Below are 15,758 nucleotides of genomic sequence, written 5' to 3'. Positions count from 1 at the left end.
TCTTGCATCAGTAGCTTTGACCAGTACAGTAACTATACATTTTGAATTCTCTGTGATTAAAGGGATAGTTCGCCCAAAAATGATATTTAAGCCATGATTTACTCACCCTCAAGCCGTTTGAGATGCATCTTTTTTCAGACGAACACATTTTCAGTTATTTTAGAAAATGTCTTAGATCTTTCAGTGGTTATAATGTGAAGCAATGGGGTCCGGCTGTTTCAAGTCTGAAAATGTGCCTGCATCCTTCACAAAAATAATCCATCCGGCTCCAGGGGGATAAACGAAGGCCTTCTGAGGGTAATCAGTGCGGTTTTGTCATAAAAATATACATATTTAAAACTTTATAAACGAAAATAACTGGCTTCCGGCGGTGGTCGGCGCGCGTTCATGGAGATGGATGCTGGCGTATAACGTAGGACGTAGCCCAGTTATTTTCGTTTATAAAGTTTTAAATATGTATATTTTTATGACAAAACCACACGGATTACCCTCAGAAGGCCTTTGTTTATCCCCCTGGAGCCAGATGGATTACTTTTGTGAAGGATGCATGCACATTTTGGGACTTCAACGATGTGGACCCCATAACTTGACATTATAACCACTGAAAGATTGAAGACATTTTCTAAAATAACTGAAAGTGTGTTTGTCTGAAAAAAAGATGGACATATGCATCTCGAACGGCTTGAGGGTGAGTAAATCATGGCTTAAATGTCATTTTTGGGTATACTATCCCTTTAAAAGGTTTTAATTTAGCCACATACAATTTGATGGGTTAGTACTTGGAAATGCAACAGCAGTTTCTTGGATCAAGGGAACCAAAATAACATGTGTGACAGGCTTTCATCTTAATGTGCAACACATCAATAGGCTTTAGGTTGCTGTATAGGTAGCTGCTACTGGGAGAAAATAATTTAAGCCTAAAGTACCTACCATTACCAGTACCCTCATTGGCAGCTGACTGAGAACTGTCACTTTCAAGTGAATCTAAGAATGACAGAGAGAAAAACTAGTTAACATTTCAGTAGGGCTCCTCCGATCACGATCGGCCGATCGTTAATGTGCATCTCGCAGTAAAGCGGTTCTCTAATCAACGGTAAATTCCCTCAGGTGTGCAAATTCACATAGAGCAGCTGTTACTACACGGAGCCATTGTTAACTGAGAAGATGCGCAAATCCACTTCATTTTCAGCGTTTATTTGCGCATCTTCTCAGTTAACAGCGGCTCTGTGTAGTAACAGCTGCTCTATGTGAAATCACGCACCTGAGGGAATTTACCGCTGATTAGATAACCGACAAGATGCACATAACGACCGGCCGATCGTGATCGGAGCAGCCCTACATTTCAGTAATGAATACAAACCTTCCTCCTCATTGTTGACCCTCGCAATCGCCTCAATAACAGCCCTATCATAGTTAACATTCATCCATTCACACAGCTCCTTTACAGAGACAGACATCCTGAAGGAAAAGAGAAAAACAGATCAGAAAAAATATAGCGCTATGCCCAGTCAACATTGTTTCACTTCACTTCGGAAATCTGTGCGTTAACATCTTTACAATAAAAGAGTAGCAAGATAACTCTAGTGCTGGACATTCTCAGCCTCAGGCAAGCGGTGATAGCAGTATGAGTGAGGCATGTTCTAGTGACAATCATGACAGTAGCATTACAGGCTATAATTTGATCAGTTCGACTAAGAAAAAAAAAAAGTTTAAATCTTATCAATGAGACCGAGTTTATTACTAGCAAGCAAACTAATCTGTGAAGAACTAGATTAGAACTAAACTGTGGAGGGCTTCAATGTCGTACTTTCGTCAGCCAGGTTCACAAATATAAAAAGAAATAGAAATATTCGGTGACAATTACTTCGTCTAGACCATTTACCGATAAATAATAGTTGTGAATATATAATAAACTTGAGAACAGTTGTCAAAAACAAACGTTTGCTGATACTTTACCTCACAGTGTTATTCGGCTATCCAGTGCTGAGCTTCGATGAAACTTGACCTGTGAGATGCTGCCACAGGGCGGGAGATACGCGGCGTGATTGACAGCTTTGACACCAAATGGATATACGTGAAAATCAGATTACATGATTTCACAAATTTTCATTGGCCATTTAGATATGTGAAGCATACTGTATACGGAAATGAACCTGGACATTCAATCCGTCGAAAAATCTCAAAATCGGCAAAATGGACATACGTGGTTTTCATCGGACAGCGATAATAATAATTATAAAAATGCTGTATGTAAAGTCTCCCACTGGCTCACATTAAAGTAGCTGTACTTTAAATATAAATTACTGCAATATCACAGCTGGTGATGTTAAGGATATTCTGTATGCTTTAACAGGTTATCTACAGTAATTAGCCAGAGATATATTGCCATAAGTAGCACATAAAGTCATTATAACATAAGAATGTTATCAAGTTGTTGAATAAGGCTGTGTCCTGCATCAAGTGTACTTTTCATCACTTTCATTAAGTGCACTTTAAGAAACGGCCTGTGTGGGCAGTGGCCAGTTTCACTTTGCTCAGTTCTAAAAGTCATTTAAACACTGTCTAATCAATCTGAGGAACACATGCAATCTTTTTTTTTTGTTTAACAGTGGGTCATGGCAGACAAAAAAGCTGTGACATGTGAGCATTGCACATGTACTGATGTGTGCTCTCGTTCTCACAGAGACAATAGCGTGAAGGACTCTCTTGCAGAGATAAGGCTGGGATCACTGTAGTGATGCGATTAGGCTGCAGAGCCACCAGTCTGAGCTGTCAGCAGAGAGAACATATCTCACACACTGCAACACAAGTCATGCTGATTTATGTGCACACCTAAAAACAGCACCATTGCATTGCACCCATTTTGACCTTTTTTGTGTCAAATAACGTTTGAAGTTGATGCATGTCCCTTGGCAGTCACTTCTACATGTCAGAATTTGAAAACTGCTTAAAAATAGCAGACCTGTTTATACTGGGTAAGTTTTCTCATTCTTGCTCATTCATGAGGACAGTAATCAAGGGAGAGCTGTAATCTAGACAGAGTGGCAAATTTAAAAGAACTGAAATACAAGAGAGTTTAATGAATGAGTAATCATTAAATATATATTTCCATTGTGTTATTTCACAATATTAATTTTGTTTTCATAACTTAAGATGAATTGTGAGTCATCCCCACAACATCTGAAGACTGAGCCCTTTTAAACGTCACTCATTTTTTTTTTTTTTTTTTTACAAATTATGTTATATTAATCAGAAAAAGTTATAGCATACAAATGCAACAATATGGATAAGTAAAAAAAGAATTTATTTTTACATGAACTATCCCTCTAAGTCTGGATTGTCCATCCACATTAATTTTTAAACACAAGCACACACCACAAAGATGGCAAATCATGCATATGATCATCATCACACAATACACTGAAAACACGACTGGATGAATTCCTCTCTCTATCGAATCTATGGTGATTCCACAGATAAACAGTGTGAAAACCTAAACATTTACAAAAGCATTTCATTGAAACGAATGATTCATGTGCTAAGGCCATTGTAAAACATTAAGTGACATTCCTAATCAGAGTGCAGAGTGGAAATGTTAGATAAGCAAAGTGTCAGAGAAGCTTTTAGCTGGGGTTGTCTCTCTGAACTCGAAGATAATTAATTTGAGATCCTCGTTAACTGATTCCAAACACGTAAGCTGTTATATGAAGCACTGTATATTTATAACCCTGCTCCAGACAGGCAAACATCTCATGTTCAAGTTATTGCCTGAAGCATTGTGCTGTCATTTGGACCTTAACATTAATATTTACCTGTAGTTACATCTTTCCAGAATGTGATACTGGTGCTGTTCCATGTTCAAGTGGATTCAAACCGCTAAGCAAACAGTTACTTGCTTATACTATAAATACCAAGACACCATCTGCAGCATTTACATGTAGATGTCTGGACACAGAATGAAAGTTCTGTATTTCATGTTTACAGGGCAAATCCACACCCAAAATAGTATCCCTAGCTCTTTGAGGTGCCTTGACCTATGCTTGTTGTCCGCTGGGCTGGTCACCACTTCCAAGGTCCGACTCGGCTTCTCCGCTTGCACCCCCTCTCCTTACGGAGAGTCGGTCCAGTGATTTGGGCGAAGAGTTTAGATTCCTTCTGCAGAAGCAGCTGGCTATATCCGCTCGGAACGAAGGTGTGAAGAAACCATAGATGACCGGATCGCAGCATGTGTTGAGGTTGCCGAAGACGAAGAGAGCATGATGGATGTATTCTGGCATCGACTGCAGCATACGAGGCTGGAACCAGTACCAAATGCCAAGCAGATAGTACGGCGTCCAGCACACCACAAATGATGCCACAATGATGATCGTCATCTTCAGGGTCTTCATGCGTGCTTTGGGAATCATGTTGGTTCCACTGCGTCTCAGACAAGGTTCCCCCCCTATAAAACCCAACACAAGTTAGAAGAAGCCTAGAGAATGGTGCTGTGTGACATGCTTTAACTTTTTGACCCAGAAACCGTTTTATACAGCGTATGAAAAAGGAAAATCTCTGCTTTCTAGTGATATAATACTCAAACGCCGTACTGCTGTTTGAATCGAGGCCTCTACAGCAACCTATCATAACACACGAAAAACATTAAAACAATAAAAGCAACAAAACTGATGTCATTTGTGTTGACACTTTAATTTATCAAAAAGAACACATTAAAAGTCCAAATTCAAGGCAGCCCTAGAACCTGTATAATGAACTTTTGAGAAGTAAATTCTAATATAAAATTCATAATTAATATATAAAATTCAGTACACAAGGGTTACTCAAATCTTGTCCTGGAGGCCCAGTGCACTGCAGAGTTCAGCTCCAACCCTGATCAAACTCACCTACCTGTGATTTTCCTAATGATCCCAAAGACATTGATTAACAGGCTCAGGTGTGTTTGATTAAGGTTAGAGCTAAAGTCTGCAGGAAAGTGGCTCTTGTGGGCCAGATTTGAGGATCCCTGCAGTACACTATGGAAATCTGGATGCGGCCATGCTGTTTATCAATGACAGGGACCATGTCAGAAGAGATCAAGAGTCAATTACCCTTCCCTTTACCATGAGGCATCTGGCGGTTGATTTCCACGAGGATATGCGTATAGCAGAAGCCCATTACCAGTAGAGGGAACACATACAGGGTGACAAAGTGGAACATGTTGTAGGCTGTTTCCTGCCAGCGCTGCCGGAAGCTTCCATGAGTTACACACTGTACAAAGTCAACTCCTTCAGCCTTAATTGCCCTGAAAATAAATAACTGAAACGATAAAAAGCAATTTATAAAGAAAAGTAATAAACAGAGTTTGTTTTTGTTTTTTTGGTTATCTATCATTTGTCTTATTTCTCCTACAGAACACAAAGGAGAAATCTTTTGTTTCTCATGCAAAGCTATTGTATGGCATTAAGAAACACTTTTAAAATATTTTATGGTGCTTATGTGACCTTTATAGAAACTTGAAAGCTCCAGTCTTCATTTATTGTAATTGCATGGAAAAGAGCCACTGCAAAATTTGACCTTTTATGTTCATCTGAAGAAAGAAAGTCCTACAGGGTTAGAATGACATGAGGGTGAGTAAATTATTTTTATTTCTTGGGGTGGACTAACCATTCAATTACTTTATAATCCACTGATTAGCTTTTTGTGGCTGTTTTGCATAAAAATATTCACACATCTTCTTCAGATAACTACACCATGAGAAATGTTAAACATCAACAGCTGCAAATAGAGTAACAGTAAGCCTAAAGCCTTGCATTGCGATTGCAAACTGCTCCTCAGGGTGGCTGTTTCTCTATTATAGATATTTACTTTTCAAATCTATTTTTGAGTCACTGTAGGATGTAAAAGGAACTTTGAGGTGCATGGGGGAAAAGCACATTTCGCTATCTCTGTTGAACCTGAATCAAAAGTAAATTCTTGATATTTAATGTGCTTTCAGATAAAATAAAATAAAAAGGCTGCTAAAAATGACAAGACTGGAATTAAGCATGTGAAAAGAAACTGTTCTATCAGAGGGAAAGATAGGCAAGTCAAACTGACAGGATTCAGTCAGACATTTAAGAGGTTACAGAAATTACCCCAGGACTAGTGTAGCTTGACAAATACGATCTATAATCAAGGCAGTAAGTGCTCACTGAAGAGTCACTGATGCAGGGTCAGTTATTGCACAACTTTAAGCCTCAACTAATGACTTAAACGAAATGCTGAGATTTAGATGGCTATCAGTAAATGAGTGTGTGAAAAAGTGTTGGCCCCCTTCCTGATTTCATATTTTTTTGCACATTTGTCACACTTTAATGTTTCAGGTCATCAAACAAATTTAAATATTAGTCAAAGATAACACAAGTAAACACAACATGCAGTTTTTAAATGAATGTTTTTATTATTAAAGGAAAACAAAATCCAAAACTACATGGCCCTGTGTGAAGAAGTATATGCCCCCTTGTTAAAACTGTGGCTTATCACAACTGAGTTAAATTTCTCTAGCCACACCCAGGCCTGATTACTGCCACACCTGTTCACAATCAAGAAATCTCTTAAATTAATCTTAAAAGGACCTGCATGACAAAGTGAAGTAGACCAAAAGATCATGGTGTGATTGAGAAAGTAATGGAGATCTATCAGTCTGGAAAAGGTTATAAAGCCATTTCTAAAGCTTTGGGACTCCAGCGAACCACAGCGAGAGCCATTATTCACAAATGGCAAAAACATGGAACAGAGGAGAACCTTCCCAGGAGTGGCTGGTTGACCAAAATTACCCCAAGAGCACAGCGACGACTCATCCAAGAGACCCCACAACAACATCTAAAGAACTGCAGGCCTAACTTGCCTCAGTTAAGGTCAGTGTTCATGACTCTACCATAAGAAAGAGACTGGGCAAAAATGGTCTGCATGGCAGAGTTCCAAGGGAAAACCACTGTTGAGCAAAAAGAACATGAAGGGTCATCTCCGTTTTGCCAGAAAACCTCTTGATGATCCCGAAAACTTTTGGGATTATACTCTGTGGACTGACGAGACAAGTTGAACTTTTTGGAAGGTGTGTGTCCCATTACGTCTGGCGTAAATGTAACACCGCATTTCAGAAAAAGAACATCATACCAGCAGTAAAATATTTTGCTGCTCCAGGACCTGGAAGACTTGCTGTGATAAATGGCACCATGAATTCTGCTGTTTACCAAAAAATCCTGAAGGAGAATGTCCGGCCATCTGTTTACGACCTAAAGCTGAAGCGAACTTTGGTTCTGCAGCAGGACCATAATCCAAAACGCACCAGCAAGTCCGCCTCTGAATGGCTGAAGAAAAACAAAATGAAGACACTGGAGTGGCCTAGTCAAAGTCCTGACCTGAATCCTATTGAGATGCTGGGGCATGACAATTCTGCATAGATGAGTGGAGTCCTAAGGGTGGGCCAACCAGTTATTCGGTTTAAGGGGCAAACACTTTTTCACACAAGGCCATGTAGTTTTGGATTTTGTTTTCCCTTAATAATAAAAACCTTCATTTAAAAACTGCATGTTTAATTGTGCTATCTTTGACTAATATTTAAAATCATTTGATCTGAAACATTAAATTGTGACAAACATGCAAAAAAAAAAAAAAAATCAGAAAGGGGCCAACACTTTTTCACACCACTGTAAATTTGAAGCTTGGAAACTAAATTCCGTTTTGCTGTGTGCCACTTTTCTTCATCAGAGGTGAAATGTAATTTTTGCACCACTAGCATAAAATGAAATCACACCACTGTTTTCAAACCGGTTTCCAAAATACTTTATCTGCAATATATTTTGGGGAGAATTCTAAAATGAGTAAACAAAGTTGTGGAAATCAACAAGCGCAATCAAATTAATGTAATCATTTGTTTATAGTTGTCTCCTATTTAAGAAACTATTATCTTCAACGTGTTTTCAAACACCAACATTATCATCCGTCTATAAAAACTTCTGAGGCAGTTTTGTGCTGTTTCATAACAAGACAAGTCCCACAAATGACAACTCCAATTTAAAAAAACAACCCATCTTTCATTTACCTGTGGAGAGGCAAGCAGGATGCTGAGGATCCAGGCAGCCAGCAGCATCCTCCTGTTCCTACGGCCAGCGTCCAGAGCTTCCAGCGGATGCAGGATTGCATGGTGCCTGTCTAGACTCACAACCACCAGGATGAATGCTGCCGAATGCATGGCAAAAAGCTTGAGGAAGCAGAGGATCTTGCACATGGCATCGCCGGCATACCACTGCACTGTGATATTCCATATAGCATCGAGTGGCATCACCACAAAAGTCATAACCAGGTCAGCGGAGGCCAGGCTGCCAATGAGAGGGCGCAGGTGGGAGGCCAGGTGGCGTCCTCTTCCCCTGGTCACACTGATGAGCACTGAGAGGTTACTGATAGCTGCAAAGACAAAGAGCACCAGGGTAGCCACCACACGAAAATGGGCGGCCACAGTGAATGTGGGCGTCTCCCAGTCAGAAGGAAAGTGAGGGGTGGCATTCAGCACAGAAGAATTTTCCCAAATGCTTGTGGTATTCACTGACAGAAGAGGCATGTTTCCTGACATCCTGTGAAAGGGTAAAAAGGACTTGTTTTGTTACATGATAAAAGCTTTTAATATATATTTTTTATTTATTTTCTTTCTGTGATGACACAACCGAATTTTTAACACTAATTACTTCAGTATTCAGTGTCACAAGATCCTTGAGAAATCATTTTTATATGCTGATTTGATGCTCAAGAAACATTTCTTCTTATTATCAATGGTGTAAACAGTTTATAGTGCTTTAATATATTTCTGGAAACCATAAACCCTTTTTGATGATATTTGAATATAAACTGAATATGGACAGCATTTATATATCTGGAATATTCCAAATTCAGAACAATTGAAATTAATTTGTTTAAAAGTCGGGGGGGGCAAACAAATGTAAATTAAATACACATTTCTGTAGGTGACATTTCAAGCACATCTATCAAGCTTTGTCAAGGAATCATTCAGTTTGAGTTGTCTTGACAACCCTTCCTTTTCTAGCTTTGTTCATTTTCACTAATTGCACTTATTAGTGAAATAATAAAATATTTTTTTTATTTTATTTTATTTATTTATTTTGGGTGGGGGGGGGGGGGGTTACCTTAATTATTCTTCTTTCAAATTCACATTGAAATTCTGCATATTTATTTGCTACCTTGAAGTTTGAAGGTTTAGAGGCCAGACAAACAGACAGACAAATAGATAGATAGTGAATTGAAAGAGAGCCAATTCTTCAATTTTGATTTTTTTTCTCAACTGTTCTTGGCTTCTCTTCATGCACTTTATTGACAAATGAATTCAAAAATTCAGCAAAATGTTCACCAAGACATGAATATTCAGGTCACATCACCTATAAAGTCTGATTACCATTACATTAAAGTCACCACAGAGACATTTGTCACCCCTTATGAGTTTTCACCCAAACGTCCATCTCCTCTACAGTGTAATATCCTCTGCATTTATAGCACCCATCTGCCAGCTCAGCTACTACAAATAAAAATATCTCTTGCCACAGGCATTTTTTTTTTCGCACTGAATCTCAAATAGGGGGACCTTGGTTAAGTGGCAGGGAGATAGATTATATTTTTTAAAGGTCTATATATAAACCTCCCAGACAACGATCAGAGGTCTGCACTGAGATTATGCACTGCAGACTGATATTCATGATTTATTAATTTATGCATACAGTGGTACCGATGTTCTAACTTCCTTGTTCATCATTTTTGTTGATATTTTATTAAGCCACTTGGTTAAACAGACTCTTCATGAAATAAACTTTGATAAGAAAAATAAATGGGTGATCTAATTGTGATTAGGGATATGCTGGTATCACATTTTCCTGTTGCGATTAATTGCTCATGTTTTTATCACAGTATACGGCATTATCATGGTATTGAAATTGAAAAAAGAGATCATAATATAGGTTACATAACAGGTATAACAGGTTACATAAATGTTTTCTTATAACAGAAATAACTGAACATTTAAATACAATAAAACAATACAGAAAAATTTACAGAAAACGTTTTACACAGATTAAAAGAACTATAAAGACCCATAGGTATCACTTTATAAGACCTCATTAGTTAACCATTACCTTTACAATGAGCAATAGCTACATTTGCTACAGAAGTTATTAATCTTTGTTAAAAAAATACAAATCTTATTTCATGTTAGCTCATTAAATAATACAGTTGCAACTTTAGATTTTAACAACATGTTATTCAATATTGGAATACCTAAGATTGATAAATGTTCAGAAGAATTTTTCATTGGCAGTTTATGTTAGCTAATGAATTAACTGTATTAACTGAAGCCGTAATGTAAATTGTGAATGAACAATAAAGAAGCAAAACACTTTCAAACAATATCTAGGGCATGTTGTAGTCCAGATTAAAATGAAAAAAAAAAAGTTTGAAAAGAAATAGCCTATTAAGTCTATATACTTAAGTATTTGGCACTGTGATGGACATCATATCGAATACACAAATCTGAATGGCTATTTAAAATTATTTAAATATGTTTTAGAAAATAGTTCAGCTGCTTTATTTATGGGTTTTCCAGGGTAAGGGCTGCATTTTTTGCAGTTTAGCACCATCTGCTGTCAGAGAGTGAATATGCTTTCATTCAGCACGTCTCTCACACGTTCCTCCTCTCATGCGTGCTTATTTACATCAGAGCGCACACTCTATCAAGCAGCATACAGCGGTGTTGTGCATTTTAACCAGTTGATGGGAATAGTATTCTTAAAATGCATTCCAAATTCGGAATAATTTGTAATATATAATTATTCATGGTATTTAGAAGTACCCACCATAACAATATCGTACATATTCATTACTGTGATATATCGCATTACCGAATACCGGCACATGTCTTGTGATAAGATAAGAGTTTACATTCTTGTAACATTCTGCTGCCCGGAAGACAAAAGATGTTTTAATGGTTAAGGGTTCCCACTCCAGCTCTGGTGGAGAGATAAATGTCCTATCATGCTGACAAATGGCTGTTGTCAGTATTTCCCTTCACTCTCTAAGTGATATGGTCTTTTGTATAGCTTTAGTCAGGTAAACAGCATGGAGGTAATAGATAGAGAGAACCCTAGTGAACACAACGGCTGCACCAGCCTCCTTTGTATCCGAGCACCCCACACCAAATTGCACATCGCTCCAGTCGTACTACATCTCTGTCTTTCACTGCAATTGTTCTTCGTGCTTGACATCAAATATATTGTTCAAAGAGTCAAAATGTCTTGAACTGGAGAAACCTACTTCATATTTTTCCATCTAGTGAAATCAATATGCATTTAAAAATCAATTTCCTGTTCATTTTTGTTGTTGTTTGTTTGATTAATCAGATGAGCCTATGTATGTACAGTATCTGCTCTAAGAATTAACTTTTTATAGCTGCTATATAGATGATGTCTTTGGCTTCACTGTCATACTGTTTATATGACAGATTGGTTGAATGATTGCTGGACATCTGCCCACTGGAAACGTGGCAGATTTGCACTGCTGCCTCTTAATATAGGTAAACATTATGCAAATATATGCAAAGAAGAATGTCAGCCATCATAACTCTTTGTGATATAGCTCAAGTGTGGTCATGAAGATGAAAATCTTACTAAAATGTTGTTAGAAATGCAGAATCACACTTTATATTTCTTTCTTGTTTTCTCTTACATGGAATGGGCTGTTTTCTTTGGTGGATTCATTGTACATTCATTAAATTCTGTTCAGAAAACCAAAAGTATTCCAGGATTTTTAGTGATCATTGTCATCATAGTCTCAGAAACTTTGCCTGTGAAATTGCGTAATATTCATATCCTTGCTCACATGACTAATGACTTGGACCCAGATTTCATGGCAAATGATTGTGAGTGGGCTGATTTTTGCTAGAGTGCGATAATATTTACCAAAGTGTCCTGAAATAAGACTTTGTAGCTTATGAATTTTTATTCTCACTCACAAAAAGAGACAGAAAATAAAAGGAAAAGTTTTTAGTAAACCCACTTCTCCCAGTGACCATGTCTATTGGACATTATTGTTGGGTGTTTAGTTTCATGTCATGAAGCACATTTAATAGCAGGAAGAAAAAAAATAAAAATACATGTGCTTCATAAGCTTCACCTCTGCAGGGTTTAGCAGCTAATTAATTCATGTCAGATATTGGTGTAAAATATATTGTTCTTAATTATTTCAGTTAACTGTTTCCTTTGGTTTACCTCAAAAAGACTTCATGAAAAAGCTGATACACCATCAGGATACATCAAGAATTTTTTTTTTGTTGTTGTTCATTTACATTAGTTTCTTAAAGCAGAACTGAATCTGTAATCAATTCCAAACTTAGACGCTTTGTTTTTCTCTCCAGACCTATAGTAAGCTGTCTATATACTTACATTGAAAGCATTTCTGTCATCATATGATCCCATTTGATCATAAAACCGATATTAATGCACGCGATGCCCAATACTTTCAGTGTGGGCTGTTTAGAACAGTTTTTACAGTACAGTACTTAATGACTCTTATGCACAACTGGTTAGTAACAGAGACAGATTTACCTGTATGCTGCAATGTGTGATTTGTAGATTAATCCATGAATATTTACCTCATTTCCACTAATATGCGGACAATTATTTACGTCTAGACATGCTGCACTCGAGAAAAAAAAATCAGTTCATTTAGAAGTCCGTTATCAGATCAGAATAAGTGTCGTGTTAATACACTGGTAAATCCCCATCCCCGCATGAGCTCGACGGCATCATGGACTCGTAGGGAACAGTTTGCCGCAGTCAACGGTAATTCACTCATCAGGGTGATAACGATGATTTCCCGCTGTAACACTTTAGTTGCTTAACGATTTAGCATAGTAGGGCACTTTTTTAAGAAGCTACACGTTGTTTTAGTCGCACTTTTTACAAAAACCCGACAACAACGAAGGTTTAAAGAGACTCGCGGAGCTGTCCAGGTGCTGAAGGGTCTTCAGTGGAGGAAGCCAAGAGCTTCACTGTCTCTACAGCAGCCAGCGTTGCTTCACACATAGACACACTCATCAAATACACAACACCCTCCTCAACACAGCAGCACACGAGGAAACCACGGCGTCATCGTCATTTGAACAGAAAAACAATTAAAAACGCTACAGTAAAATATAGCTTACCATATACAGTGGAGTACACGATCTAGCCTACGGTACAATTTTTACGGTAAAGTAACGGTAAATATAATATGCGAACCAGCCATATGCGAATGTTTAGATTTTATTTAAAAGGTGGGTTACTTTTTATTTCTGTTTATTAGTAGATATATTGTAGTGTTTTATTCAGTTTATGCTTATTGTGTTATTTTAGGCAAGTGCTTTACATAAAAGTAAGTAAAATAATCATAAAAATAAAACAAGCAATTAAAAAAAATTGAAGCTGTTTTTAAATTTATTTCAAATGAATTTAAGACGATACAATTATTTTACATATAAAATGCATTGCTAAACAGATGAGTTTTGAGTCTATATTTGAATGTGACTAATGTTTGAGCACATCTGATCTCTTCTGGATGTTGATTCCAACTGCAGGCGGCAAAATAGCTAAAAGCAGATTCGCCTTGTTTTGTGTGAACCCTTGGTATTTCGAACTAACTCGAACCTGATGATCTGAGTGGTCTGCTAGGTTTATATTCAGTGAGCAGCATATCTGCAATGTATTTAGATCCTAGACAATTGTTTGATTTATAAATGAGTAAAAGTACTTTAAAATCAATGATAAATGTAACTGGAAGCCAGTGTAAGGACCTGAGGACTGGTGTGATATGCTCAGATTTTCTGGTTCTTGTCAGAATCCTGATAGCAGCGTTCTGGATGAGCTGCAGCTGTCTAATGGTCTTTTTGGGAAGGCCGGTGAGGAGCCCATTACAATAGTCCAACCTGCTGGTGATGAAGGCATAAACAGGTTTCTCCAAGTCTTGACTGGATACAAAACGTCTTATTCTTGCAATGTTTTTTAGAGGATAGTATGCTGATTTAGTTCTGCTTTGACATGAATACGGAAACTAAAGTCTGTCTCCAGAATCACACCAGATTCTTGACTTGATTTTTAGTTGTTTGGTCAAGGTATGCATTCAACTTGATAACTTCATCTTTGTTTCCAAATGCAATGACTTCAGTTTTCTCCTTGTTTAACTGAAGAATATTTTGGCACATCCAACTGTTGATTTCATCAATGCATTGGCAGAGGGAGTCAATGGGGCTGTAGTCATTTGGTGACAAGGTTAGGTAAATCTGAGTATCGTCAGGATAGCTGTGATAGACAATTTGGTTCTTTCTCATTATTTGACGTATTGGGAGCATATACAGGCTAAACAAGAGCGGTGCTAGAATCGAGCCTTGTGGGACTCAGCTTGTCATGGGTCAATTATTCACTTAGACTTATGCTCTCCTATACTCAGGGGTGCACATAAGTGGTCCGCAGGTCCGCATGTGGGACCAAAATAAAAAGTGCGTTACAATATATAAATAAGTTACAGTATATAAATATAAACATTCTTAACTTTTCAGTTAAAGGAATCAAGGAGAAGATCAACAGAGTCTGCAAAAATGCTTGGCATTAAAGATATAGCCTCCATAAATAGCATAGTAGTGTTCTCGTTAATGCATCTCTTTCTGACAGAGACAAATCTATATTCAGTGGTAGCAGAGATCAATATATCAACGAAAATACAGAAATTATCAGACAGCAATGGATGAAATGTTTAGACCCCTACTGATGATTAAATCTAGAGTATATCCACGATTGTGTGTGGGTTCATGCGCATGTTGAATCAGGTCAAAAGTGTTTAAAACAGTTGAAGTTTTGTTTTCTGCATTATCTATTTGAATATAAAAAATTCCCTGCAATAGCAAAACAGTCAAACTCTGAGGAAATCATTGATAACATTTTTGCGAGTTCTTCAACAAAGGCTGGAGAGTATTTTGGAGGCCTGTAAATAATAATAAATAGAATGCGTGGTGCACCTTTCAGCACAATCCCTAGATATTCAAAGACAAGTACTGACCAAATGATACTGGCTTGCATTAAAAGACTTAAATACCGGTAAAAAAGGTATAGCTTGAATGTACTGTATAAAAGTCGCATTGGATAAAAGTGTCTGCTAAATGTGTAAATGTAAATGTAAATAGAGCTGCTCCAGCTACACCTCCACCTCTCCTAGCAGTCCTGCAGACACTCATGAAAGTAAAGTTAGGAGAGGCTGTTTCATTGAGGACTGTTGCACTGCAGCTGTCTTCTAGTCATGTTTATTTTAGAAAAATACAATCCAGGTTGTTTGTGGTTATTAAGTCATTGATTAGAAATGATTTATTTTTTAGTGATTGAATGTTTAAAACAACTTAAACCTAACTTAATAGCATTGCTTTGTGTTTTAACAGCAATCTTAGTTTGATGCATAATAGCCAGCAGATTAGGTCAGCCGTACCACTTGGGAAGGCTTTAGACTTTCTATCACGTGATTAAACAGAAATAGAGAAAGCTACAGGCACATTGGGTTCCCGCTTGTTTTGTAAACTATTGTGAATGTTGCTGCTGTCAGAGCGGGGACCTGACATACATCACTGAGAGCTGCTATCAGCTGTTTTTGGTTCACCTACAGCAGATGGAGTGTTTGGGCCCTTGCATTGTGGCAGCGGTCAGAGAGCTCTCACAGAAGCAGGGCCC

The 15,758-nt window shown here is 37.7% G+C and overlaps 1 protein-coding gene across 1 annotated transcript; it reads right to left on the bottom strand.

The window, feature by feature from the left end:
* Positions 1-3,330: 3,330 nt before the first annotated feature.
* Positions 3,331-12,783, bottom strand: LOC132104263 (gonadotropin-releasing hormone II receptor-like). The gene is made up of 4 exons (XM_059509597.1): positions 12,615-12,783; positions 8,060-8,588; positions 5,085-5,292; positions 3,331-4,441 (listed from the first exon to the last, which is right to left on the bottom strand). The coding sequence occupies exons 2-4, from the start codon at positions 8,585-8,587 to the stop codon at positions 4,035-4,037; spliced, it is 1,143 nt and encodes a 380-aa protein (XP_059365580.1). The 5' UTR covers position 8,588; positions 12,615-12,783; the 3' UTR covers positions 3,331-4,034.
* Between the last annotated feature and the right edge of the window lie 2,975 nt (positions 12,784-15,758).

The sequence above is a fragment of the Carassius carassius genome, chromosome 25, assembly GCF_963082965.1.
Source record: "Carassius carassius chromosome 25, fCarCar2.1, whole genome shotgun sequence".
Lineage (NCBI taxonomy): Eukaryota > Metazoa > Chordata > Actinopteri > Cypriniformes > Cyprinidae > Carassius > Carassius carassius.
The sequence above is the reverse complement of the archived record's forward strand: the minus strand, read 5'-3'. Positions and strand labels throughout refer to the sequence as shown.

What these genes read in the sequence shown, in the direction of transcription:
- LOC132104263 (XM_059509597.1), bottom strand. Translation starts at nt 8,587, where the DNA reads ATGTCAGGAAACATGCCTCTTCTGTCAGTGAATACCACAAGCATTTGG. An exon ending in TCCTGCTTGCCTCTCCACAG is followed by an intron (nt 5,293 to 8,059) that starts GTAAATGAAAGA and finishes TTATCGTTTCAG; the next exon opens with TTATTTATTTTCAGGGCAAT. An exon ending in GCCTCATGGTAAAGGGAAGG is followed by an intron (nt 4,442 to 5,084) that starts GTAATTGACTCT and finishes TGGGTTTTATAG; the next exon opens with GGGGGGAACCTTGTCTGAGA.